At 44.9% G+C, this 27,787-nt stretch overlaps 1 protein-coding gene across 1 annotated transcript; it reads right to left on the reverse strand.

Annotated features, from left to right (window-relative positions):
- Nucleotides 1-324: 324 nt before the first annotated feature.
- Nucleotides 325-27,787, reverse strand: LOC144123833 (uncharacterized). Its single transcript, XM_077656572.1, has 8 exons — nucleotides 27,702-27,787; nucleotides 20,710-20,769; nucleotides 18,488-18,526; nucleotides 15,897-15,929; nucleotides 14,862-14,876; nucleotides 5,963-6,007; nucleotides 5,543-5,646; nucleotides 325-360 (listed from the first exon to the last, which is right to left on the reverse strand). The coding sequence occupies exons 1-8, from the start codon at nucleotides 27,724-27,726 to the stop codon at nucleotides 325-327; spliced, it is 357 nt and encodes a 118-aa protein (XP_077512698.1). The 5' UTR covers nucleotides 27,727-27,787.

The raw sequence follows: 27,787 nt of genomic DNA on the forward strand, positions 1-27,787 counted from the left end.
CTGCTGATTTTATCCTTTAATGACAAACTACCTGCTTGTTTTGTTGATGAACCTGAGAAAATATTTTATGGAAACATGTTTATGACGTCAGGTGTTCGTGAATCATCGTATCTATATTTATCACTTAAACATAGCCTGTGCCTTTAATGCAAAATGTGCCTGCATTGGTTTTGTTGCCACATCTGCTTCGCTAAAATTACCTGTGATGCAGAAAAGTCGCAAGAAAAATGCCTATAGCTTTCATGCAGGGTGCATATATGTGTCTGCGTCAGCTTGTTTTTTGTAGTTTTGCTTGTTCCAGGGCCAAGTGTGGTGAAAAGCATCCTAGGAAAGCTCCTGGGCCTTGGAGAGAACTTCAAACTACGGAACAAATGACGCTTAATTGTCATGAGTTGACAGCTCTGCAACAAATTAGGACGATAGACTATTTTTCGGCGAAAAGCGCTCGAGGTGAAAAGAAGTGTCCTGAGAGTAAGATGGAGTCACTAGACCCAGTTCAGTGATTCATTCTGTTGCATGCAATCATGCTATGTAACATGCACATATATTTCTTGCTTTTCAGAATTATCTGCCATACTTAAGTGTTTAGATCATTTAACAGCTTACTTTTAGTGTCCTTGGTAGTTAATTCGTCTTCTGTAAAGAAAGAGAGAAAAAATTACTGTGGTAACAATATAGAAGAATACAGCAACTTTTTGACAGTCACAATAAGAACTTCCTGATAATCTTTTTTCACACGTTGTTTCTGTCTGCGCAAAAATACGTTTCCATGCGCTTTGAGTGTTGTTAATTCTGAGGCAAAAACCAAAAGGTGACCTTTCAGAGGATTAAGTAATATTTTTGTACAATGTTTTGAAAAATATTTCAGATGTATATTTAGGGTTTACAGACGTCTAAACATGGTTGTTGAGATTTTCGGCCTACGCGAAAGACCATTCGGAACTAGCGCACAACAAAAAGTACAAGAGAAATTACTAGAGAAAGAGAAAGAACAGACTGTCAAATCTACGAAAAAAGGAGGAAGAGTAAAAATGGTGATGCACATTCTTAGCTGTAATAGTAAGATAAATTCTAAAAGCGAAGCATAAGAAAGTGTCGAAATACCATGAAAGCTCAGATTGCAAAGGCTGCCAGATCTGATCTTATGATCACTTCGAGTCATATTAGGTGTGAACATGACATCTACACTTTCTTTTAAAATGCTTGCTGAAGAGCATAAAAGAATTGCACAGTGAACGGGCCGGTTATAGCTATATCACTAAAGAACGGAAGTTCCCAGGATAAGCAGAATACATATTAGACTGAAGCATTGAATGACAGTTCTGCAGCGGTGAGACATATATATACATTAGACGTACATTACGGCATCATCTGGATGATTTGAAGCTCAAAACAAAAATCGCAGGCGTGTATTTTGACACAAAAATCCACCTAACTGCTTTCAGCACCTCCAGGCCTGTTCTGCGATAAGTGACATGGGCAAGGCAATTTTTACTTGTCTTGCAGGTCTTCACCACGTAAAGAAAGATCACAGTCACAACCCAGCGACTGATTAAAGCCCCTGCAGCATGCTCGCACAAGCGTACTGGCTGTCTCTACGCGGTTATCCATGAAACAGTGTTACGCAGGGAACCATATGTAAATGCTCTGCAACCAGGTCGGGCATACAGTAAAAGTCTTAACGTCAGAAACATACGTGCCGTTCATGAAGAACTCTGCTTCTGGAGGCAGTTCTCGGCGCCAGCTACACGACAACGAGTAGTTCAGACATTTATTTTTTCTTGTCTTTATCAAAACCTCCAAAAATGGCTCCAAAGACAGTGACCTAATTAGATGTTCTGTAGCTGTGGTGTGACAAAGTTGTTCCAGCTAAAGTGCGCTGCTTCTAACATCGACGATAGCTGGACACGCCACCCGCTCTCGGCAATTTGGCAGTGGCGTGTGATGGACACGCGCATATGCGGCTTGCACGGTCTGCCCATTTTACAGGTCCGTTCGTGCATTTTCCTTCCGGCTGTCACCTTGGTTTGGCCTGGGAATATACTCCCGTCTGCGTGGACTGTAAAACTTGGTTAAAAGAGTCGTTTCTCTTTGACACCTGTACGCATCGGCCGCCAAGTTGTTCCAGCAACAGTGCGCTGCTTCTAACATCGACGATAGCTGGACACGCCATCCGCTCTCGGCAGTTTGGCAGTGGCGAGTGATGGACACGCGCATATGCGGCTTGCACGGTCTGCACAGTTTACAGGTCCGTTCGTGCATTTTCCTTCCGGCTGTCACGAGCGGAACGGGAAGAGTTTTCACTAAAAAGTGTCATGTCCCTGTAGTTCTTTGAAATGTGAGCTTGGTGCCGGACTTTCTCGCGGCCGCCCTTTTTTTTTGCTTCTCAGGCTATTTCGATACTGGTTATTTTCTGTTCTCGCTATGCCGTTTTGAGCAAACGGCAGTATCCTTCATGTCACTCCTTTCTTCAAGTGGTATAACAGGATGAGCATGAGCACATGTGTCACAGTACAGCATGCGGGACCTTCCCCGTGTACCTCGCTGTTTAATCTCTGTTCAGTTCGTATTGACTTTGCACAGGTCAACACTTTTTACCGTCGTAGTAACAACAACACTGGTCACAAGCGAAATCATGCTTATCAATATAGCTCGTAGGTATTACCCTCTTTCTTTACAGTGCTGGGATGATAATAATATATGACATTCAAAGCGCTGCAGCATTGGAACAACGAAATTTTTAGTACACAAGGAAAACCGTACCATCAGTTGTTGTGTGTATCATTGGGCCTGCAAAAAAATACAGTATTCAGGCTCTGAGATCCATAAATAGTAAAACAAATTACCTTTCAAAAAGTCAGAATTTTAGAATGAATCGACTAGAGGTGCACAAAAGCTGTAACAAAGCAGTCACAACTGGCACGAAACTGATCCCATGAGTGTCAACAGGATTTATTGATTTCGATTGGTGAAAGTAAAAACCAAACCCTTCGGTAGCAATTGCTAGTCCACATCGTTGGCAGTCCCATAAGGGACTGCATAACGTCGGCCCTTTTCTTTGTCCACTGCCTTCAGTGAAAAATTAAGCGGTGTAAGCCAACAAGTTCGAGGCAGAGTATTTGAAGACCGGTGTGGTACGTGGATTTTATCAGCAGTGTGGATACATGTGCACTCATTGAAATGACTCGGAACAAGAAGAACGGCGTTAGCCTAGCCGCACTGCCATCGCACAGAGCGGGATCCTGTGGACCCTGGTCTGTCAGGGTTCGCACGACAACAGCCCTGCTGGAGTTGCAAGTCCAGCAGTGTTGTGTTTGTGCCTCCCTGTTGTCCTACATCAGTTTTGCTCGTTCCATCATCTGTGCATTATGAGCACACAAGCCCTGCAATTTACTCAATCAGTTGATTGTCCAAGTAATTGAATCCATTTTATCAAACCAGTTCTCATGACATCTTGGGTTGGGGCTAACTGTCAATCCATAGTGCAGTCATCGATTGTGCTATGCCCCTTCTGGTGCTTCTGCCATATCCGTCGTTACCGAACACTGACCTGCCTGCGTGCTGTCTTTAATTATGCTCATCGCTTCTGATTTTGTTCGTGAAGGTAAAGTTCTATTTTCCCCATCGCCCCTCTTTATGCGCTGCAAGTACCTGCCCCTATCTTACGATGTAGTCACCAATCCGGCTGGACTTACCGCATTGTTCGTGGCCAGTCCGTTTACATGTGCTTCACAAGAACGTCGCGATTTGTGCCTCGGTGCTGTCCAGCTCATTGATTTCACTCTCTATCACGATAAAAATGACAATTCGTCGTCTCTCGGCGTAGATGCCTTCAGAACGCCGATTCCTGCACTCGACGCTTCGCCTACGGAAGTTTTCTTTCCCTCCTTCGACGCCTATCTCTCTGCACCTCAACGCAGTCTAACTTCTCGCTCTGCTTTACTTATTTCGTTCCTCGTTTGGATTCACGCCAACCACGCTTGGAGCTATACGTCGAGGGTCGCTACCACATCGACGCCGGTGTCAATGTCCCTCTGCGCAAGTGCCCGTATCGTGTGTCGGCCTTTGGGTGCCAGGTTATTCGAGAACACCTCGACAGAGCTACGTAGCGGCGTGATTCAGGCATCTCACTTGATGGCCTTAACATGCGATACTCGTGAATAAAACTCACTATTCTTTTCTGCGTTGATTGCCGCCGCTTCAAAACGATCACGTGGAGGAAGTTTAGCCTTTTCGAACTATTGATGATGCTGCGGACTACCTACAATGAGCGCAACTCTTCTCTTTCTTAATCTACACTCTGGGTACTTGGTCTCAATAGCAGCTGAAGATTGCACTGAACCGCAATTCTGACCCCTGGTGGCCTGTAATGTTAACGTCATGCCTTTCGGCTTCTGTAATGTGCTGGTTGCTTTCGAGCTCATGATCGACACCATTCTGCGCGGTCTGAAGTAAACGTTGTGCCTGTTATCCGTACGTCGTGATCTTTCACTCGACTTTGAAACTCTTCTGTACCAGATGAAGCACGTCTTATCTGTCCTTATCACGCCGGCTTTCAGCTAAATTTAAAAAATTGCAGCTGTGCTGCTCGTGAACTGACCATTTTAGGCCACGTTGCGTCAAAGGAGGGTGTCCTTGAGACTACCAAACTTCTTGCTGTGACTTGCGTTTCCAAATCACCTGTAAATGAACTGTGCAGCCTCCGAGGCCTCTGTTCCTAATCCTAACGTTTTTTAACTCAGCTTCTCGGCAGCAACGTCGATATCCTGAGTTAGTCACCTGCATGCGACGACACCTACAACACCTTTCGCAGTCTCCGCATGTCACTGCCAATATTGCGCCACTTCGTCCCTCAAGCCCCAACCGAAGTATATACTAATGCCAGCAGGATCGGCCTAGCAGCTGTGCTCTCTCAGGGCAAGTATGGATTACATGAATATGTAGTTTCTTACGTCTTCATGAAATCCGAATCCAACTACAGCGTGATAGAGTGCTTGGCCATTGTCTGGGTCCTTGGCAAGTTTCGACCTTATTTCTTTTGCCGTCCTTTTCCTGTGGTCACGGACCTCTATGCCCTGTGTTTGCTTTCTTCTTAAAATTCTCTCCGGTCGTATAGCTGTATGGGCTGTTTGTCTACAAGAATATAACATACGTGTCGCCTACCGGTCCGACCGCAAGCAACGGGGTGCCGACTCCTTATCCCGCTCCCCACTACCAGCACAACACTGCTACACAATCCATGACCGGTTTTTCGCCATTTTTCTTTACTTATGGCTGGAATGCATCCCCTCCTATTGACACAGTTCTTCCCTGCAGATTGCACGGTCGCTCATGACCGACACTCAAGGGCGCCAAAAACACCGCCATGACGAAGGTCAGCTTGACACGGCTTTCCCGTCCGGGTCACTCGTCTGGCCGTGGATCTCCTCCAGTGCTCCCGGCCTCTACAAGAATCTTCTTTAAAAATAATATGGCCACTACCACGTCCTGGATCGCACATCCTTAGGCAACTACAATATTGAGCCCACTGACACTTACAGACCTGAGACACTGCTTCAATGCCGTAGTTTTCCCGCCTTCTAATCGCTGACAGAGGCCCCCGTTGCATGGCAAGCAATGGATCATGGCCCAAAAAGTAATTAGCACCTATAAAAGAAAATGACAACAAATGTCATTGTTTTCATTAATTCTAATCCCCTATACATAAAACTGGCATGTCTAGACGTATACTTAAACATATTTACTGCTTGTATTGATAATTCTCAAGTCGCCAACTATTCGCTACTTAAGCTGCACTGATACGCGCGTGGTAACTACCGTATTACAACAGAGAAGAGATGGTACCCACATTAATATGAGTGATGAATATCTTGTGCGGTTATGTAATTTTTCTTGCTAGACTTCAGAGCAAAAAGGTTATTCACTTCGATAACTCATATACCGAGACACAATATGTGCTTACCTTGTGTCATAGTCGTGTGTATGTCGGTTGGTGGTGATGGCGCCCCTGCATTCAAAACAAAATGAGACTAATTTATAGCTTTTTGTGCCTACCAGGCATATAACGAAATTCAGCACAAGCAATTGCACAACTAAGGCTAAGTATCAGGTGACAAGTGATACTCGTTCATTGGCCAAATGAACTCTTACGAAGCTGCACAGTCATTAGCCTGGTGTAGACTCCAATTATTCCATGCAAGAATGCCACTTAGCAGTGAAGATTAATAAATTAAATTGGGCGACGTTTTAGTAAGGGACGTTAAAAACGCACGGTATCATCCCTGCGATTCATTTTACTGGATGTGCTAGGGAGTCATTTGTCTAGATTGTGAGCACTGATTTGCTCGGTTTATGTATGATGATACCATTTTTTTATAATGGCAGAAAGAGCTCGCCGTCGTCGCATGTGGCACGTTGTCAGTCAATGCTTTGCAGCCGAGTCAAACCAGAAATGAAGTAAGTAAGCGCAAGTAGCCAAGACCTGAACAAGAAACTCTGAAAGCCGCTCTCAAGCATACGGTGCCTTCTGTAATGATAGGCTTGAAATTGGCGCCAGGATCAAATGCGGCTAGGCAAACTAAACCACTTCCTAATGACTCTCCTACATACACTGGGATTCAAATTTGAGAACTCTAACTTTCTTTTCAGAAGATACAGAAGGTACTTATAGGCCGATATTTCAAAAGTACTGTTATTAAAACTTAAGTGGTTTCAATACATGTTAACCGATGAGTGAAAGGTAGGTATAATTTACGTTGATTAGGACGGCAGCAGAAAAGGGATCTGAAGGCAGTGCTTCTCCACATAAGTGTCAAGTGGTCTATACTAACAAATCTAAAGCAAAAACAGGTCCTCCACAAATTTTCTGGCACAGCCACTCAATAAGACTTCTATGCGGTCTAGTGCTCTCCGCTTTGATAGGCGGTGGTGCCCTAAGCGTCCGCTTGTGTAGGCAAACCAAGCTGCTGGGGGTTGTTTCATGACCACTTGTTTTCAAGGACTACGAATAAGAACGGCTTGGGAGAGCGAAGAACGCGCTATGAGAAGTTGGTCTATTCCACTAAGACGCTACTGCCCAAAGAATTTTGCGACGACAACTTCCAAAGTGAGGACAAGAATCGATGATGTACGTGGAAGCGGACTCGATGAGCATCAAGGAAAAAATACTCTAAACACGAGTATTCTACTCTAAGAAAAATATTCAGGCCTGGCTCTCGCCACGAAAGAATGATGCCCAGCAAGAATTAAGATGAGTAAACACTCCTTAGTAGTGGCCTTCCAGCGCCCGAGCCCATTTAGACGACGTGATGGCATGGCCAACCTACTGGGTAAGCACAGAGCAACGAGACCACGCAAGACGCTCCCCCGCGTCGAACCACACTACGGCATTTCATCTAAATCTTTGTGAAACTGCAGTGTGCAAGCCCATTCTGACGAGGTGCAACACCAACCAAGAAAATTGCGTGAGGGCGACTCGCGCGACCGGAGCTAGTAATAACACGCCGTGCTGGTAGATAGCGTCACAGGACTTGTAGAGCCAGCGTGCGAAGTACGTAATGATGCCTTAGTGGAATGCAAGACCCTAAACACTTCAGGCTAGGCTTGAAGAGGGCATTTACTGAAGAGTCGCGGAGACCAATGCAGGTAGCAGTCAGGAAGCAGCAGGACGCGACAGCCAGCCGGAGGCAGCAGCTTCAACCGAGACCAGCATTCTAGCCACCAGCGGTGTGCGGCAGTCCTGAATAGTCATTTTCTTACAGGCTCCTTAATTATCGAGAGCAAGTATCCCGCTCTAAGCTATATCCATAAGACTTGAGAATTTAGAAAAAGAGGTTGGCTTCAGCACTGGGGCCACACAAGCTTTGGCTTTTTCGACAAGATGCGTGCAGTGTGAGGTTGCTCTAGGTGCAAGTTTCTCGAAAGGGCATGTATTTTGCACGATCTAGCCGAAATATTTTGAGCCACGGCACCGAGGATAATACCTTTTTCAAAATTCTGAAGATAGATTTTTACTGTGGGTACTACGCGACTAAAAATTTAAGGAGGCTAACAGGAATTTTAAAAACAACTACTCACTATTAGACAAACTGCCTCCTAATAAGCATGTCTTACTTCTATGAATAATATCTGTGCATAATATCAACCTACAACTCCGCTGCACAGAAACTTAATCGTCCAGAGAAATCGACCAAATTCTGGATGCCATTAACGAAAAACTACCGAGAATGTTTACTATATTCGAATCGGAGAGAAAGCATGGATTTGTGCTACGTAGAAGACGACGCGGTGAGCGGGCAGTGCCGCAGGACGGAGCAGATGGAACTTGATGAAGACGACGCTCTCCAATGCAAAGCGCGAGTGTGTGGTGCAGTTTGACACGAGGTGTGTTGGGTGCGGCGATAGCCTAGAGATATTTGTTCGCGCAGCCGCGGGTTCGACCGCCGGTCATGGATATTGATTAAATTTCTCTTTTTTTGGTGTTTTGACCTCTAACTCGTGCGAAGATGAAAAGTAGGCAAACGGCGGTTGTAGCACGAGGTCCCGTAGTGAAGCTGTCGCTTCAAAATGATCACTCCAACTGCAGGGCTGCCCTGCATAATTTCGTTCACGGCACGTTAGCTTTGAATACAAAAGCTCATGCTTCCATGAGACAGCATACACGCTTCTTTTAGGCTTGAGCAGTGTTGGCCGACGTAGAAAACTCGTCTGGCAACTGATGTAGGGGCACAGGGGGGAAGAAAACAACATGGCGTTCCAGTAAGACGTGTTCGTATCTTGCTCTCCGGAGTCGGACTTATTACTGCTTGTGGTGGCTCCGGCACGCCAACAAGTGGACAACAAGTGGCGACGAGGATGGGATGAAGACGGAATGAACGTACGACACCCACCAAGGCAAGCCGACGACTCTACGTGAGACGCAAGAAACGGCGCGACAAGTAGGTGGCATGGCGCAAGCACTTGGCGCTCAGCAGTTCGATTCGAATGCGGAAACATGGACCAACTACTCCGAGCGGCTAGAGTCTTACTTCGATGCTAACGAAATCACCAACGACGCTCGCAAGCGCGCGATTCTCATAACATGTCTCAACCCGGAGGTATATGGTCGTCTCCGAAGCCTACTGGCGCCGAAAAAGCCGCGGGACGAACCTTATGAAGCCATCATTGCACTTCTCAAGCAGCACCTGAACCCGGCACCGTCGGAAATTTACGAAACGTACCGGTTTCAAACCCGCGTACAGAAAACCGGCGAGAAGGTAGGCTAATACCTGGCAGAACTTCGGAAGATCGCAGACAACTGTGGCTTCGGGAGCGCGTTGGAACGAAACCTGCGTGACAGATTTGTCATCGGGCTGCGAGAAAAGATGGTCCAACGAGTACTTCTGGCTAAGCCAAAGTCTCTTACTCTCCAAGAAGCAGTAGATATCGCCACGTCGGCGGAATTGGCGATACAAAATGTTGAGCGCCTACCCCACGCGAGCACCGCGGAATCGGCGAACGAAGTCAACGCCACAGCGTTTAAGAAGAAAACGAATCCGCAATACCGACACACCAAGGCAAAGACGCCGCGCCCGTGCATTCGTTGTGGCGACTGCTCACACGATGCTCCCAACTGTCCGCATAAGACGTCGACTTGCTATAAGTGCCACAAGCAAGGGCACTTAGCTACAAGGTGTTTCGGTGGGGTAAAAGCGAAAAGGCCGACGAAATTTCAGGCCAATGCGGTAAGTGCCGAAGCTGGCGACAGTAGCTGCACTCCAGTCCTTGATATTTACACGGTTACCAGCGAAGGTACTGCGGTCGAGCCGGTCTACAAGACGGTGAAGTGGGGACCAGTGAATCTCGACATGCAGGTGGATACGGGTTCGCCAGTCTGCATAATTCCTGAAGAAATATGCTCCATTGCTACTTGGGGAAGCTACGTATCAACGGGGTGCTTCATATGACAGTGCAGCACCAGAACTGCAATGCAACTGCTGAACTGTATGTGGTGCAATGCCCAGGACCTTCACTGTGTGGTAGAGATGTGATCCAAAAACTTCATGTGCTGCCCGACCAAGAGGTAGGCACAATCCTGACTCCAGACTGTGAAATCTCAAGTGTCACAGAACAACTGAAAGAAAAGTTCAAAGACCTCTTCGAGCTGGGCACACGACTGATGAAGGGACCTCCTGCCAGCATTGCCATGAAAAAAGATGCAACTCCAAGATTCCTGAAAGCCCGTTCACTACCTTATGCATTGTGCGAAAAAGAAGGAATGGAACTGGACGGAATGTGTCAGCAAGGGATCTTGTCTCCAGTCAGCCACAGCTGCTGGGCAACGCCAATCGTTCCAGTGGTAAAAGCAGATGGAACCTTGAGAATTTGTGGGGATTTCAAGGTCACTGTCAACCCAGAGTGGGATGTCGACCAGTACCCACTCCCAAAAATGGGAGACATTTTCGCCTCTCTCAAGGGTGGCTATTGGTTTTCAAAATTGGACCTACGTGAAGCCTACTGCCACATACCACTGGACGATCAAGCAAGGCAAGTTGCTGTACTGAACACTCACAAAGGTCTATTTGCTTACAATAGGCTACCATATGGCATTGCATCAGCCCCTGCCATATTCCAAAGGAAGATGGAAGAAATTCTGAAAAATATGCCGGGCACGCAAGTCTTTTTAGATGATGTTCTGATTGCAGAGGATAAGAATAGCTATGGGAAGACTGTGAACAAGGTACTGGAAATCTTTCGAGAAAATGGTATCCGGTTGCGGAAAGACAAGTGTGTGTTCGGAGCACAGGAAGTGACCTACCTGGGACACAAAATTGACTGACACGGCTGGCATCCAACGGAAAAGAAACTGGACACTATCGTGAGAGCACCAGCGCCCAGAAATGTCCAAGAACTCGGATCCTTCCTGGGCCTGATCACCTATTACCGCAGTTTTCTACCCAACATGTCAAGTCTCCTTGCACCTCTGTACCGTTTGCTACAGAAAGAGAGCAAATGGAAGTGGGCATCTGAAGAGAAGAGAGCATTTGAAAGCTGTGAAGAACTCTCTGATTCACTCTAATATGCTCGTGCACTTTGACCCCACGAAGGAACTAGTGCTAGAATGTGATGCCTCACAAGAGGGAATTGGTGCAGTGCTATCTCATGTGATCGATGGCATTGAAAGGCCAATAGCGTTCAGGTCCCGCACCCTCACAAAGACAGAGAAGAACTATTCTCAGTTGGAAAGGGACCCCTGGCTCTGGTGTTTGCAGTGGTAATGTTCCGTGACTACTTGTTGTGTAGGGAGTTCACGTTGAAGACTGATCACAAATCACTGGTTGGACTCTTCAAGGAAAATAGACCAATTCCTACTACTGCAGCATCACGCATTCAAAGGTGGGCAATTACCCTTGGTGCCTACAAATACATCATAAAGTATAAGCCCGGATTCCGCAACCAAAATGCAGACGCACTGAGTCGACTACCTGTGCCAGCCAGTGAGACTGAACTGCAGATGCAAGACCCTGACCAACAAGACAGTCCACTAGTAACCAGCATCTTGGAAGTGGCACCGGTCTCAAGGAAGCAACTCGAAGACGTTGCTGGGAAGGAACAACTCATGCAATGCCTTCATGAATACATACTGGGAGGATGGCCTAAGAAACTCCCAGTCTAACCATGCCCAAGTACTACCATTCTGGAGACGTAGGAATTTCCTCACTGCAGATGGACAACTCATCTTCATGGGAGACCGACTAGTGATCCCTGAGGCAGCTAGAAGAGCATTCCTGTTGGAACTGCACGAATCACATTCCGGACTCAGTACCACAAAAGCTTTGGCAAGGAAACTTGTGTGGTGGCCAGGAATTGATCAAGACATAGAACAGCTCCTGTCCTATCCGCCAACAGACGGCATCAATGCCACCCTCCAAGAAGGCAGCGGCATGGCCCGCAACAACCCAGCCGTGGACACGTGTTCACATAGACTATGCTGGTCCAATTGAAAACAAGATGGTGTTGGTTGTTGTGGACAGCTATTCAGGCTGGATCGAAGCAGTCGCAACAAATAGTGCAACGACTACAGCAACCATTGAGATCTTAAGGAGCATATTTGCACGATTTGGTCTGCCCAATTGTCTGGTGTCTGATAATGACAGTGCCTTCGTCAGTGCCGAATTCCAAGAATTCATCACGAAGAATGCCATACGGCACATTCGTACAGCGCCCTTCCACCCTCAATCTAATGGGCTTGCAGAAAGAGCGGTGAGGGCAGTCAAAGACTGTCTCAAGAGACTCACACGTGGAACACTCAGCTCGCTTAAACCGGTGGCTGCATGACCACAGACGCACACCATCCGGAAGTAGGGACAAATCCCCAGCTGAAATGCTCCTGAGCTATCGACCCAAAGGATGCCTGGACCTGCTTCTGCAGAAACCACAAGAGCCGAACGTTGAAAGGCACACGCTAACAAAAGGGAAATGGGTCCGTGGCAAGACTGTCTTGTTCCGCAACTCCGGTCTTGGCCAGCGTTGGATGAAGGGAACGGTTCAACATGTCTTGGGAAACAGGATGCTCAAGCTCAACACAGCCGGAGGACCCGTTACCCGACATTTCGACTGGGTTCGTCGTTGTGATAACGGTAGCCCTACTGAGCAGAGTGAATGGTGGGACCTACATGAACAACAGTCAAGTTCAGCACCAACCCCTGCAGCCGAAGGTCAACCCGGACGGCCCACTCGTATCCGGCGACCGCCAAACCGACTGAATTTGTGATGTGAGTGTCAGTGGTGTGATTCTGAAACTAAGTGTGGGGGAGTGTTGGCCGACGTAGAAAACTCGTCTGGCAACTGATGTAGGGGCACAGGGGGGAAGAGAACAACATGGCGTTCCAGTAAAACGTGTTCGTATCTTGCTCTCCGGAGTCGGACTTATTACTGCTTGTGGTGGCTCCGGCACGCCAACAAGTGGACAACAAACAGAAGACTGTGTACAGCCTCTTGAACCTGTCTAACTTAGAGCTGATGGTCCTCTAAGCATGGCCACTACAAGTTTGGGGGAAAAGTCGCGCGGTCTGCAGCCTTATTTAAAGAACAATTATAGGGAGCGCTATAGACTGGCTGACTGTTTCCTGTCATGCGAGAGAAGGGTCCCTCTTCGATAGCAGCTCTTTCCAATCTGTGTTCTTACACACAGCGCTTTAAAGAAAATATGCAGCTGCTTACGGCACAATATTAGGATCAGCCATATGAGGAGGAGGAGGATCAGGCATATTATCCGAAGAATCCACTTAAGTGTCATCCTCTCCCTGCATTGCAACCGATCAAACAGGGACTGCTGTAATTGCTTTGCAAGCTGTTTTTCCTGCGCGCGCAAAAATATGCATAAGCACCGACTGGCGCCGGACTTTCGAAAGCCCAGCCGGCGTCCCCGACCAGTCAGGCAATAACCTCGGCCTCGCAATGCTCACCACAACGCAGCTGCATATGCACTTACTAATGAGTTGTTCTGAGAGTTTAACATAAGCAGCAAATCTGGATAAAATGCTTTTTGATCGTGAAACCATTTATGAACTCAATTTTTGCAAGATTTCACTATAACAATCAATATATTCGCAGATCACCCGACGGCAGTCAACTGTTCGATCCAATCGATAGGAACACTTTAAAAGGGTTTTCTACCTAGGAAACGAATGGACCATTATCTTCAATATTTCCACAAACGTGTCATACAATTCTCCAATTCTCAGCATTTTTCTCCAAGAATGTTAAACCTGGGCGCGCCACATCTCCACCTTTAGACCACTTCTAACACAAGCCTGTGCTAGCTTTAGCCTAAGAAGACTTCCTAATTTATATACACACTAGTTTGATTTATCGCTGTATTCCTTTCCACAGCTTACAGCATCCATAAGGTACTCAACAACTTTTCTTTGTCGTCCAAAATTCTGCCTCTAGCGAGGCAGCAACAATTTTTTTAGAGAATTACACCCACACTTTGGCGGCTAAATTAATGGGCTCTGTGTCAAGTCTAAGCTGAGTTTCGATATCTATTCCCAGTTTCGACATCTAGCTTAAAGGTTTCTTCTTATTCATATGTTCTCATTGCTAGTTCGCAAATTAGTGAAACAATGTGTCAAAAATTATACCGAAACAGCAGAAATGCTGGACATACACATTAAAATCAATACGAGAAGTTATCAATTTGTTTAAAATATAAATTTCATACAGTAAGGAACCTTTCCTCTTACGACATATGCTTCATATATATCCACAGCCCCACTGCTTGAGATTTTTCACTCGTGTTGCTTCAGAAGGCCACAATACTAAATTATATTTGATAGCACTGAACCGGAGCTTTGATAACCTCCACTTAAAAACGTAAAACCATTCTCGCCCTACCAAGCTTTGAATCGCACCATACGTAACAGCACTGCGTAATGCGCCAGTAAAGCGATGCTTAGTTACACAGTTGCTTTCTGTACATATTGTACTTACATCTCCTCATCATCTGTAGTAAAAAGGTAACCAAAAGGGCTATTTTCTTTTGTGCTCACTGCATACTGCCATTTACTGTTCCTGATGGGAAATCGTTGAATTTTATGGGAAATAACAAAGTCAATAAGGTGCCGAAAAAAGGGATATCCCCACTGAAGCGCTTCATAAGACCCACTCATATAGCGGAATAGGAATATGCAATTCATGTGATTACATTATCTCAAAACCAGTACCTTACAGTTTTCAAATATGCAAAATTCTTGTCCAAGAATATTGGACGTGTACGGCGCTGAAGATTCGAATCCATTCTCACCATTGTACAGGGTAAAGTCTCGCAAAAAACAGCGAAATAAATTTTTACTAGCATCGAGAGTACAAAAATGACTTACTCCTTTTTGCGGCTCCTGAAATCGAGAAGAGCAGAAACATGTGGTAATATTACCCGAATAACATGACTATAACAGCACTGACAAAAGATAACACCAGTGTGGCCGTGGAGGGAAGAGTTGTTTAGTGCACGTGGTGCCAGTCCTGCCCTTTTACAAAGATTAGGTAGGCAGCCCTACTTGCGCACTCTTCCCATGTCCACAGTTTACGCCAGTTGCGAATGGGCGCTGCTGAGAATACAAGTGAAAATGCCAACGGTCATGCTTCACCTACTGCGAGATGTGGTACTTTAGATGCACGCTATCTGCATGCAGACACTGCCTTTCAAAACTTTGCTAATATTTTGTTATTCCGTTCATAACCCACAGGTGCCAAATATTTTTTGATGCATGCAGATTCGTATTAGGGGAACATCTTCACACACATAACTTCCGAACAAAACCGAGTTTCGAATAATGAAAGTTTAGACTTCGACGAGATCAGTGGAGTTATTTTTGTAGTTTTTTTACCTGTCTCTCATGTGCAATACTACTATATACTTAAATGCAATACCACTATTCGCATGCACTGAAGACTGTGCAAGTTTTATATTGCACATGTTCTGTAGTCCTTGCATCTCGCGGAAAACAGCGACGAGCTCGGGGTTGTACTCTTGCAGCATCTCACGCTCAGTAGTAAACCACTTTCTAGAGAAAGATAGCAAAAAGACAGGTGGATGTCACGCGGATGGCAAATTAAAGTCCTAGTTTCGAACACTACCGTGCCCGAGCCCAGGCAGGCATGTCAAAAAAAAGGCAGAGATAGGCCTGCCTGTTTACCGATAAGGTCCATTCTAGCTACCATCTTTCCCACTCGTAGCCAGACTTTCCTTACAGCGTTTCATGTATTGGGAGAACACAAGGGCAGCGCACCGCTCAGCAAACAGCGCTCATCTTCGGTGGTCTCGCTAGCCTGGTTACCTTTCACGAAAACTTCAGCAGTGCTCTACGCGGTCTTTTTTTTTTTGTTCCACGTTGAAGCAAATGTTTTGCACATACCGCTTGCCATGGTCACGGCTGGGGTGGTGGACGCTGATACAAAAACAAAGCAAGATAATTGCATAAATATTACTCAGAAATTCAGCATTACAAGATTGTTTTATCGATCAGAGCTAATTTTTAATATTTATATGTACCCATAGTACCAGGTGTACTGCATCGTTCTGCTTGCTTATGCACTTCAAACTAGTTCCGACACACTCCATACTTAGTCTACTTATAACTCTTATCTTTAAAATCCGAAAAGATAGCATTTTTTTCTACTTAACTAGTATGCGATGCCCATACCTACGGGGCATAAACGTGGATGCCAAACTTAATGACAATGCAGCGAGCTAGGGAAAGAAAAATGACAGGTGTAATGTTAAGAGACAGGATGATGGAAGAGTTGGTCAAGGAACAAACATAGAATAATTACATACGAGTCGAAATCAGGAGAAATAATTATGCTTGGGCAGGACATGTAATGCAAAGGAAAATAACCGATGGCTCTTAAGAGTAGGAAATTATTTCGAGAGAAGGTAAGCTTAGCAGGGGGTGGCCGAAAGTTTGATGGGAGGATGAGATTAGATGTTCCCACAAGCCCAGCGCTTGGGCCTGCAAGGAAATAAGTTAAGCAGTCGTATAATGATTTGTTCTTACTAATCAATTTCAATGTCAGAATTAAAAAAAAATCGTGACTATTTTGAATGTATGAAGAAAAGGAATTCCACAATCAAATTCACACCATTAAGCGGAGTACGGTACACTTCTTGCCCCATCACAAATCGATAAAGTTCCAGCAAATATTTTAAAACATCCCTGCCCTAAGCAGCCGAATGTGATGGCAACAGAGCTATCAGAAGAATGTTTTATTCATAGTCACCGCAGACTCTAACTGTGTTGTCACGACTACTTGTCCTAATGCAAATTTGCGTATTCTGCACAACCCCTATGGTTGCACTCATCTGAGAAACTTCCTCTGAGGAGCAAGCAGTGAGTATTGACTACACAGCTTAAAGTACACGGCAGTCTAAGAAGCCACTGAAATGCACACACGGCTTGGAGCCAACATGCACATCGATCCTCTGAGGACCTCGGTAAACAAGCCTACATTACGAATTTGCGGCTTTTTTTTCGAGTGTGCCCCACCTAAGCTAACAACCATAATTTTGGAAATAGGCAGTTTTTTTGGCAACTAGCAAATGGAGCAGATACTTTTCAATACATCGTTGCAGCACATCATCCGCCATATCTTTGATGAAGTTTGTCTTCAGTACAAATCTCTTATTTTCTGAAATTGTAGCATGTAGCATGAAAGTGTTGAAATTGTAGCTAGCATGGTAATTTCGGGAATACTTGTATTGAATATTGAAATTTCTAATCTGACTGGCGTTCCTCAGGCCTGTATTTAATAATAGACAATATATTCTGCAAACCATATGATAAGTGGCGCCTAAAACAGTTAGGCCCAGATGCCTGCCTAGGCACTGGCCAATTAAGAGTTTTGGGGTCTGCAGTAGCATCCGACCTCTGCCGTAGTCTTCCGTAGAGATTGTCAAGCATTCCGGCTACATGAATGCCATCATTAGTATTTTAGTGTGTTATAGCAAACCGATGTCCATCCGTTCTTTTTTGTGATATACTCAATTTGGTACATATGCATACTGATTTGTAGAACCGAGCATAAACCTGCAATCCTATTTTCCACAAGACCTAATAATGTAGCGATGCAATTATAAGCACAGGACATAGCGAAGAAAGCTGCATATGCTCAGAAAAGCAAACTCCTTGACCCGCTGCATTACAAAGCAATACCACCATTACTTTACGAAATAAGATGCGTTTAACATAGAGTTTCCTGTAAATCCGTGAAAAAGCTCAAAAAATGCAGTACACTATATTGTGTGGATTACGAGCACAAAACACCGGCGCCCATCGTTTGGGCACAGAAAGTCGCACACCTTCAAACATTATGCTCATGCTTATTTGACTCGAGTCGCAAGGTTGCTTTCAATTTCTGGCACAGTAAATATTATTGACTCTGCCACTTTCCTTTTAGATCGCAGCCGGGGTTTAGAAGCGCAAACTGGCAAAAAAGTACAGCTTTTAATTATTTCACTGCTAATTAACAGCTTTTCGAACGCCACTTGTTAGCAACTAGAAAACATGACAGATCAAGCTATGGGAGCCATGCGAAAGGTTTCCGATGCCGATGTGTATATTTCGAAAACATCATTGAACTTACAGCCAAAAGATGATAACTTTGAAAAATGCCTGAAACAGGCTCCTAAAATAACCTTCAGAGAAGGAAAGGAAAGCAGCAATATTCTGAGCGGCGTAAGTTACGAGAACCTTTTACACAGAGTTTGAAACGCATTTTTTTCCTTATTACAGCTAACATTGCTCTAGAGTTAGCAAATGCAACATTCCCCTTCAACGCGAACACATTGAAATTAAACACCACAGCTGACAAACCATATGCACTCCATAAGTTCTCGCCTGTGCCTGAGCTAATTTTGCTGGTCAGTCCCCTACCACGGCAGTAAAAAAAGTGTATTTTCGCCCGACTTCAATGAATTGACCAGGCAGGGAAATAAGCTTTTACGTACCGGCCATAGTTGGCCGCCCGCTCGTCACGGATGCCTTGCCTGCAAGAAAGGAAGTTAGTATAAGGCCTCGTTTTAAACCCGCTTCAACACCGAGCATTCAATAAAATTTTTTGCCTATTATTAGGCGAAAATAACTAACAATAAGCTGAAAGCCCTACCAATGCCACAGGTGTGGGAGCGAAAGCGGTGGTGCAGTGGGCGAAGCCAGACTGCAGACTTCCTTAGCGGAGATCACTAAATGCTCGGTATGTGGCTTGATAAATAGATACGCAACTACTCTATCACTGGCCACGGACACATTACGAGAGGTTGCTATCATTGGCTCCGTTCCATGCAGGCTGGTTATGCACCCACGGGATGAAAGCAGTCGCACTTCAACCAGTGCTGCTTGATACGAGCAGAAATGGGAATGTTTTGGAGCGCTGAGAATTGCCTTAGTATGCAGCATACCATCCTGGTTTGCTTATGTGCTGCAGAGAGTCCTTAACTAATTAGGTGATGCCACATTTGCCTATTTGCTAAAGAGGTATGGGTATGTACTACCTACAGCACTGAGAAAGTGACTTTTCTCTGCTTACCATAAGTGTCCAGTATCTCAATGCACGATCACATTATATGCGTCTACCTCATAAAGAGACATATGTGCTTTGAGGGGCGCCACGTTGGGGCCACACGATTATTTTTTCATTTCACTGATCGCGGACTTTTCTCATGATATCAAATGGCAGTTAACCTCCTGATCATGGATTAGGCTCACTAACATTCACCCAACTTGATAACCAAAGCTTGAGGGAGCAAAACATTATCATACGATTCTAAAAAAGGGTGTTTTACACTTGATTCTTACCGTCAGAATTGTCTATGTAACTTGCTTTGCATTAATTAGCTGTTTATTTTATTCCTAAAACTACACTTTCAAAGTGGCTCTAACAAGATGAATTACAAGGTTGTAGATTCAAAATCTATCAGCCTATTCAAAGACTTATTTCCTTCGAAGTTTTTCTCATTGTGCTAATTCAGGCAGAAGTCCACAAATGCAAAATGTGCGTCTGGTCTCACACGGTAGCATCGACAATAGTGCGTGCGTCTAGCTAGATTTCTCGGCACCAGCCCACTACAATCTTACGCATAACGTCGAGCTAGATAATTTCTCGGCGCCAGCGCACTATCATCTTACGCATAAGCTCCTCAGGATTGTCGAGATTAGATAAATGCGTAGCTCTACCCGCTGCAGCCGCCAGAAGAGAAAGAAACGTGTCCACTGCGAGATATCAGCACATGGCCCAGGTTGTTCCTTACGGGCCTCAAAGCTTCAGGTAGGAGTCCGGAGCCCTCTAGCTTTAAAACTCAGTTTCTTCGTTCTCTTCGTGCTATTAGCAAGATTACTTTATCGAATGGCATAATAGTGAAGCTGCTTACACTACATAAAGTATGCAGAGCAACAACCGCTAGCTACTTTCGGTGAAAAGTTCCAGAGGATTCTTACAGCCTCAGCAGCATGATGCAATACGGTTATTGCGGTAATCCCCATATGTGCAGGATATATCACTATCTACTTTGCATTCATAGATCGCGTAGTCCTCATACCTATCCTAGCGCAGTGGTAAAGTGGTTAAGCCATGTGCCTCTGCCCCGGCAGGTGCTGCTTCAAGCACAGGCTAAGGTGGGGCTTGTGAGACCCCGGTTAATTTCTCTCCTTTTCCAGTCAGTATTTTAACTGCCACTGGTTACTGTAGGCGGTTTGCACACATTCCTGTAAGCAGGTCGCGATGACGTCACAAGGTCACGTGACGTAGGTGGCCCTACTCTTATGCGTCCAAACTAGATTGCTTATCAGGATTTTTTTGTACATTTTTCGCTCACATCCAACCACGCTGAGTACGATGCAGGCTTTTCAGTGACGGGAATCCCTTAACGATGTTATGACAATGCAACCTCTCGAAGCCACTGTCATTCCGCGCAGTCAACAATTGTTATCATTATGATTAGGAAACTTGGCAACATGTGGCGGTTATATGTAAGTCAGTTTCATGTAACGTGTTATCTTCAGAACCTGCGCAGGAGATCTGGATGCAGAACAGGATATGGATGCAGCCACTACTCGCGTGGCTCCATGACAGTGCCCTTTGTTTTAACAGGTGTGCAACCTTCCCAGTAGGTGAAAAATATGTATATTTAACTTTACAGCTTGAAACACCATACACAGTGGTACTAACACGTACCGCTAGCAGGTTGAACGCTCGCAGACGGCGGTCCAGTGGTCGACAGGGTGGAAGGAACGCCTGGAAAAAGGCGAGTGAAAATTTTCCAATAAGAACAATTTGAAAGCGATAGACAGTTTTAACGGAGCACGTATGCGAATAGCACAGACAATTATTGGCCCAATATTGGAAAGGAATGGTTTCACATTGCTCCTTCTTAGGACCAGCATATTCTAATACTTTTCCAATATTTGGCCGTCTACCTGCGCTGCTTGGGTGCTTTTAACGTTTCAAAGAGACTGAGGCTGTGAGGAATGCCACAGTGAAGGGCACCGAAAATATCGACCACCTGGGTTGTGGGTGCTTGCATGAAGCCTTTTGTCTAAGCTCCGGCATTGATCTTACTGCTTATTATCGAGGCTGGAAGGAGAGGGGAGTGGGGCTGTCACCTACTCGATCCATGTCTACTCCGGGTATATTCCTTCCATGGTTCATCGCTTCCAATACCCACTAGCATTGAGCCGAGTTATACGGTTCAATACACTATTGTTATCCCTGTACATTAGACGACACTTTCAGCCTAATTGTTTCAGTGGAGTGTGCAGGTAAAGATGGTGATGATCACCTACCGTGCACGTTCTCTTCCATAAGCATTTTTATTTTGCCCGTCGGACCTCTTCGCAACTTAGCAGCTTTCTTAAGAGTTTTGTGACATAATCTAGGAAAACAAACTCCAACATTGAACAACACTGGCGAATCCACTGACGATGACGCTGCTTTAATTTACAGGTACGCATTGGGTTCTTGGGAACTGAGCTGTGCCTTCATTATGTTTCCGACAACATTTGATCGATCAACAAATAGAGGTAATTTGTAGCAGATTGATAAAATTTGTCTGACAGCGATATCTCGGCAGGTTATTACCAATGCTCAAGGTTTGAATTGAGAGGAACAACTCAGCAGCTGTGATAAAGACTCCTCCACCATCATCCAGCCATCAGCAAGATTCAGTTTGCTAGAACCAAAATTTCTCATCAGTGGGACAGTCTTAAAAACAGTAAAACTGGCTGGGGTTTGGGTTGAAGACAAGCTTCCTCTAACGTCGGCTACACTGGCAGAAAAGTCCAAATGTTACCCAGTATGAATGCTGAATATCAGATCAGTGAAGGGCAGTAACTCTCGTTTTAAACCAGAGTGAGGGCAAGCTTTGTCGAGTGAAATCGACAGACAATAAGACAGTTCTACAGCTGCCAACTGCCTTCGGCATTGATGTAGACTGTAAAACCTGAAGAAGGTCACAGAACTAGTGCAGTCTGGTTTTCTGGTCAGAGAAATGAGCAGGTTGACTGAGCTTACCCGTTTTCTTATTTTGTTGGGAACTACAGCCTACATTCGCAATAAGAGGAGGAGGATAAGCTTCATTTCCGACAAAAGTAGCAGTTGGTGTGGGGTATAGCCCCATCAAGTGGCCTCAGCTAAAGCCTATATTCGCAACAGGAAATGAACTGCTAGCACTTATACACATTTCCTTTGTTCAGAATGCAGTATCTTCTGGATGGATTAAGAAAGGGACTATAAGAAAACTACCATTCCTAAAAAGCGATTTGATGAACACTAAGTATTAAACTACAAACAAATGGGCTCATAAAGGCACAATAACTCACTGAAAATTTTTGAGGTGAAACAGAAAACGATATAGGTGACTGACTGCAAGCACTGAGGACAAGATGATTTCAGTACCTTCAAATAAGGCGCTGTATGGCGGGGTTGGACAGATTCCTTTGAGTTGAGCTAAGCTTGAATTAAAGAAGTGCTGGAACGTCGTCTCCTATGTCTTCCAAACAGAATGGTGTCCTGCACTTTCAAATGCATTAATTCCTACAGTTACCAACTGGGTGGCATGAATATCACGATTCGCTTGAAAAATCCTCTGTCGGGACTGGGCAGGAAAGTGGAAATTGTAGTGACTTGATGTAGCGACATCCATAGCTTTCTGACAATAGTCTGATTGGTAAGCAGCATTTTGAAGTTCGAGAATAAGTGTGATGGAGTGGGAGCTTCCATCATTTACGATGATAAGTTCCAGCCATGCAAGTGGTTTCATGGTAAGATAACAAAGCACTCTTGCCACAGGAATTACTTTCCAAAGTGGTGACGATGCACGCGCAATTGCCCTGCTTGCGTCCTCATACTTTACGACAAGCAGTACCTCCATTTATTACTGCTGGTGTTTTTTTTCTACTGTGGCGATTGCTTTCGAAGTTTTGAAGTCAGTTTGCGTCCTATTTCAAGAGGGCAAAAGTACAAAAGGCAGGATGCAGGACAATTTCATTTCAGGAAAGTTCGTTATGAAAATTTGAGGGAAGAGAATAAAGGCACTCGCGGCAAAGCAACAGGTTCCACTTTGCACACAAGGCAGCAATTGCTCACCCACGCTAGCAAATCAACAAAAATCATTGCTAATGCAGCAGTCACCTTGTTTCTTTGTAAAGGTACGCTTTCTGCAGACATGACCGACAAGTAGGCGGGCCCGCTACCCTTATAACAAATCTACTCCCCCTTGGGGAATTGCATTAAATATTTACCTTTCTTCCAGTTAATTGACAATTTATGCAAAAGAAGGCATCACAACCGGCTTTATTTTCATTTACTTTCTTTGTCTCTCTTTCACTTTTACCTATCGCTGATGCTACAGCCCCCACCACCACGATCCCAAAGGTCTATAATCTTGAAGACAAATCGTCAGGACAGCAAATTGAAGGCTCAGAGTCCTGATATTGTGTTCAACTTCTTTTGAGTGCACGGAATAGTGATGTATTACTTCACAGTGCAGTCTGATATATGTCGGCTTCTCTTGCACTATCGTGGAGGCAGTGGTTGAAACACTGCTGCAAAGACCAACAAACGACTGAAACTAAAGTAAAGCAGGTGCTGATGCCGTATTCATAATAGGTGTCGCACAACCTACGAAGTTCACGGGCAAGTACAAAGTTTACGGTGTCTCGAGTGCTGTTCAAACGGGATGAACTGTGCCCCCGTATCACGCAAGAAAAACACAAGAATAGCGGTAGTGAGGAAAAGCTCTCCAGACCTTTTGTGAAATGAGCTGCCGGATTCTACTTGATACAACCTGTGAGACAAAGTGCATAGCAGAGACTAGACACTACGTCAAAGATCGCGCGTGGGAGCGCGAGCTATCATTATCGACGAAGAAAGACTACAATTTTCCACCTACATATACGCCTACATGAATGAAGTGCGTGGGGAACGAAATGTCGACGCTTCATACTAGGCAAATCGGGAAAGCAAGGAATTGACCTCATGATCATGTGGCCCTGCTGAGCGCGCATACTGTCAGGCTACTTAGAAAAGAGCGAGTCCGTATTTTCCAGCAGGCTGGTATCATAAATATGGCTCACATCGCCATAAAATTTCAGCCCATCAACTTGCACCTTCGCTCATGCACGGATCCCGCAAGCTAACAGTTTAGTCTGCTAGACAGCGCACAGGAAGGAATCAACCAAGCTTCATAGAAGTGTCGTGGACACCACTATCTCTCAAGTGCATCGTGTTTGAAAACAGCAGCTACGCATGTCTACGGCCACTGTACATGTTAGCTCCTTGTTCAAGGATGTTTCCTTATACAGGATGTTTCCTTAGAGATGTATTATATTCCACATCCACTACTACAGGACATCGCCGTAAAAATATAGGATCGCGTGTTGCTCTGACAGGGCTGCCGGCTAAACACATTTTCCGGTTCTTGCTTGTGCTGTTCATCAATTCATTCAGCGGGCGCAAAATGCCACGCCGCAGAAGTCTCGGCTGTGCCTCTGCCAATACCAATTGGGAGCAGGAGGACCAAGATAGAGTACTGCACAGGTTCACTACGAGCGTGTCAGCGAAGCTCACTAAAAGTGATTGCAGCATGGCAAGGAAAGGATGGCAGACAAATGGAAAAGGGACTGACAAGTCGTCCATTATATTCAACCTCGAAGCAGGACAAACATGCACATACAAAACTCTGCTCGCCATGCCAGCTTTTATTAGCTTGACATTTCAGCTAATACAACTGCTACCTGATGTCCCTGACGATGAAATTGAAGAGCAATTATTCCCGATGAAACTCATGGGAGAAGATTTCCGGAAACAGTGAGATTGGATTACTGATGTTCAAAAAACACATCTTAAATTACTGTATAATGCATTGTATGGCATCTATGCAATCCATATCGTACGCTTCTTTCAAGAGTAAAAACATTGTGGCCGTTCCGACTCGTACAGTTTGCTTCTCACTCTAGAGCAGTATTTGAGCCACAAACGATAAAAACAGGCCCACTTCCCACAAGGTACAGGTTCTTTTTTTTCAAGGAAGGACAAAAGCAGAACCAGTCTAACTACAGTCTGAAGGAAATATTCGAAGAGTGGGGCAAAATGTGACACAGGTTTGCAACTTGACCACTTAATTTCATTACTCACAACTACCAAAAAAGCTAAAGTTTTTACCACAATGCTAGTATAACGCTCACCAAATGCGAGAACACAAGCACACAGCAAATCTTAAAAATGTTCAAAATCTCGCGTTTTTCCTCTACATGCAAGGCAAAATGAAAGTGCATGGCTCATAATGAGATGCCATTCCAAAATCAAAATATTATTGTTCCTTAAAATAGATTTATGCGACGCTGGCTCCATCTGCACATAGACCACCTTAAATACCCTATTCGAATACAAGAGACTGAACCCCCAGCGAACCTGCAACCATTTTGTTCTATGGCCCCAATAAATGGCAAATCTATATCTCGCCACCAGCCTACACGATATTTGTTTGATTCTGTTTTAGTGCAACAGTTGCTGGTGTTTCCCTCAGCCCTGCTAATGGACATGCGCATTGGTATGACGCACAGCACGTGAAGAGGAGATTTTAAATGTAATTTCAGGCCAGAGCGAACAGAGTTTGCTTGCTCATTATAACAATGCTGTACAAGCAGTTCATGACCATTGAATGACTGTGGTGCTGAGGTTCGCGCGAATTTTTATGCACGTCTTGCACTTCATATCTGGTCGCATTTCATATCTGGTCACTTTTAATTGTTGTGGGTTCCTACACTATCCGCCGAATGTTTTATCAAACCTGCGCTGTTTGCGTCTTTACAGAGTTTCCTTCCTATTTTTTTTGTACTTTCAGTCTATCCTATAAATTTGGAAAATAAGAATAAAGCTTTAGAGCACGGAATAAATTTTTTATGCGTCCATGCAGAAAGTCACCGGCTAGTCTTTTGTCACACCTGTAGCTCCCTGCTAAAATAATTTCTTCACAACGAGAAGCTGAAATTATTCTGAAAGATAAAAGATCAATGGCTAATTTCATGCCTGAACAATTACGCCTAATCTAAGACGCGAGGTGGCTAGAGCTTTGCAGTAATGAAAATGTGACGTGCAGAATTTCGCGTCATTTTCTCAAGTCCGGGACTCTTAGATATTTTTCGTTGTTACGCTAGAGTGGAATATTTTCCTAATTTCGTTTAAGGTAATGGTTCATACTTCGGATGCGTAACAAAATTTTTTTTATCCTTGTCCACCATTTGTATTGAGTAGTTAAGACTGCCGTTAAGAACCGATGAGGCTGATGAGGAGATACATTGATTGTTAGTCGAGAAAATGTGTTCATAATACACTTCGTGTTGAAAAATGTGGTTATGCAGAATTTCTTGGCAAGCATTTTTCAATGCTCACATCGATTTCTTTCTCTCATTCAATAAGTTCCATCCAGTGCACCTGCAGTAACATTGCAGAGGTCGTCAAGTTCATACAATTTCATGATTAAAATTTCAGCGACCCTAAGCAAAATGTCGAGTTTGGGCATGCCTCGACTTGTGCTCCAGTTTCCCCTAGAACCCCCTTCAGTCTCTAAACCGTATTACCTCTCCCCCTATCATTTCTTTCTGTCCCCTGATCTCTTTCATTTCATTTCTCCATTCTGCCTACTATTCTTTATTTCCACTGCCCCAGCTCAGGTGCTTCAGTATGTATGGCAGATGCCGGGGCTAGCAAAAACCTTTTATTTGCTTTTTATTCTCATTTTAATAAATCCGCTTACTACTACTCTAAACTGTAAAAGTCTTACTACTGCGGCAAACTGAAAATCTCTACCCGACGCCTTTATCTATAACAGGCAAGGCAGTCACAGAGGAGAAATTTACTCTCATGGCAACACTACCCATAAAATGCATGGCGCAACACATATTTAAAACTGGAAGTGCGCTCTACTACAGATGGCGAAATGGCAGCTAATTGTTTGAGCCGGTATTGTATCATTACACAAAAACAACAATGTCCTGGCCCAGCCGGACAGTCAAAGAGCACTGCAGTCCTTCCAGCAAGCGCTAGTAGTAAACAATTAGGCCAACATCACCGCATCCTCCTTCCGTAGATGCCTGGCCACATAGACGTACCGGGTTCCGACAGAGCGAACATTCTCACCCACCAGTGCAATTACTGCAAACCCCATTCCAACAGCCAGACTCGAGGACACGAGGACGGCACAAAAAACGCATGCTAAAGCCGAGCTAAACCAAAGCTCAAAGATAGCAAAATATCTAGAGCTACACCTCTCCGAGATTTCACCCACGAATCCTAATTACTGAGGAGAGCACAAGCCTATTACTTATTGACCCGTTCACGATGTATACCACTTCGTCAAGCAAGCCCCCAGACTCCCCTACCTGTCCCCACTGCGAGGCCATCCCATCTTTCATGCACATTCCGCCAGAATGCCCCATATTGAATTCAAAGAATCCCGCACAAATAAGCTACGCACAATAGACCGAACCCTTCATCCTACCTCCCTCAACAACTGGCTCGCTGCCCAACATGGTGTTCGTCTAACAGGTCCGCAAGGTTTTGGGCGAGGCCTAGTGAGAAATCCCAGACAAGGGCAGAGTTCATTACAGTTTTATTCCCTCTCTCAATAAAAATGATGAGCGAGTCACCTTTAAACTGTAGTTTCTTACTTGCGGGCAAGGGATACCGTCGCATGCTTGCGGATTATGCGGGCTGCCGCAGACTCGGTCACATATCCGGGCTGACTCCAGGTTTC

This window comes from Amblyomma americanum, chromosome 3, assembly GCF_052857255.1.
Source record: "Amblyomma americanum isolate KBUSLIRL-KWMA chromosome 3, ASM5285725v1, whole genome shotgun sequence".
Taxonomy (NCBI): domain Eukaryota; kingdom Metazoa; phylum Arthropoda; class Arachnida; order Ixodida; family Ixodidae; genus Amblyomma; species Amblyomma americanum.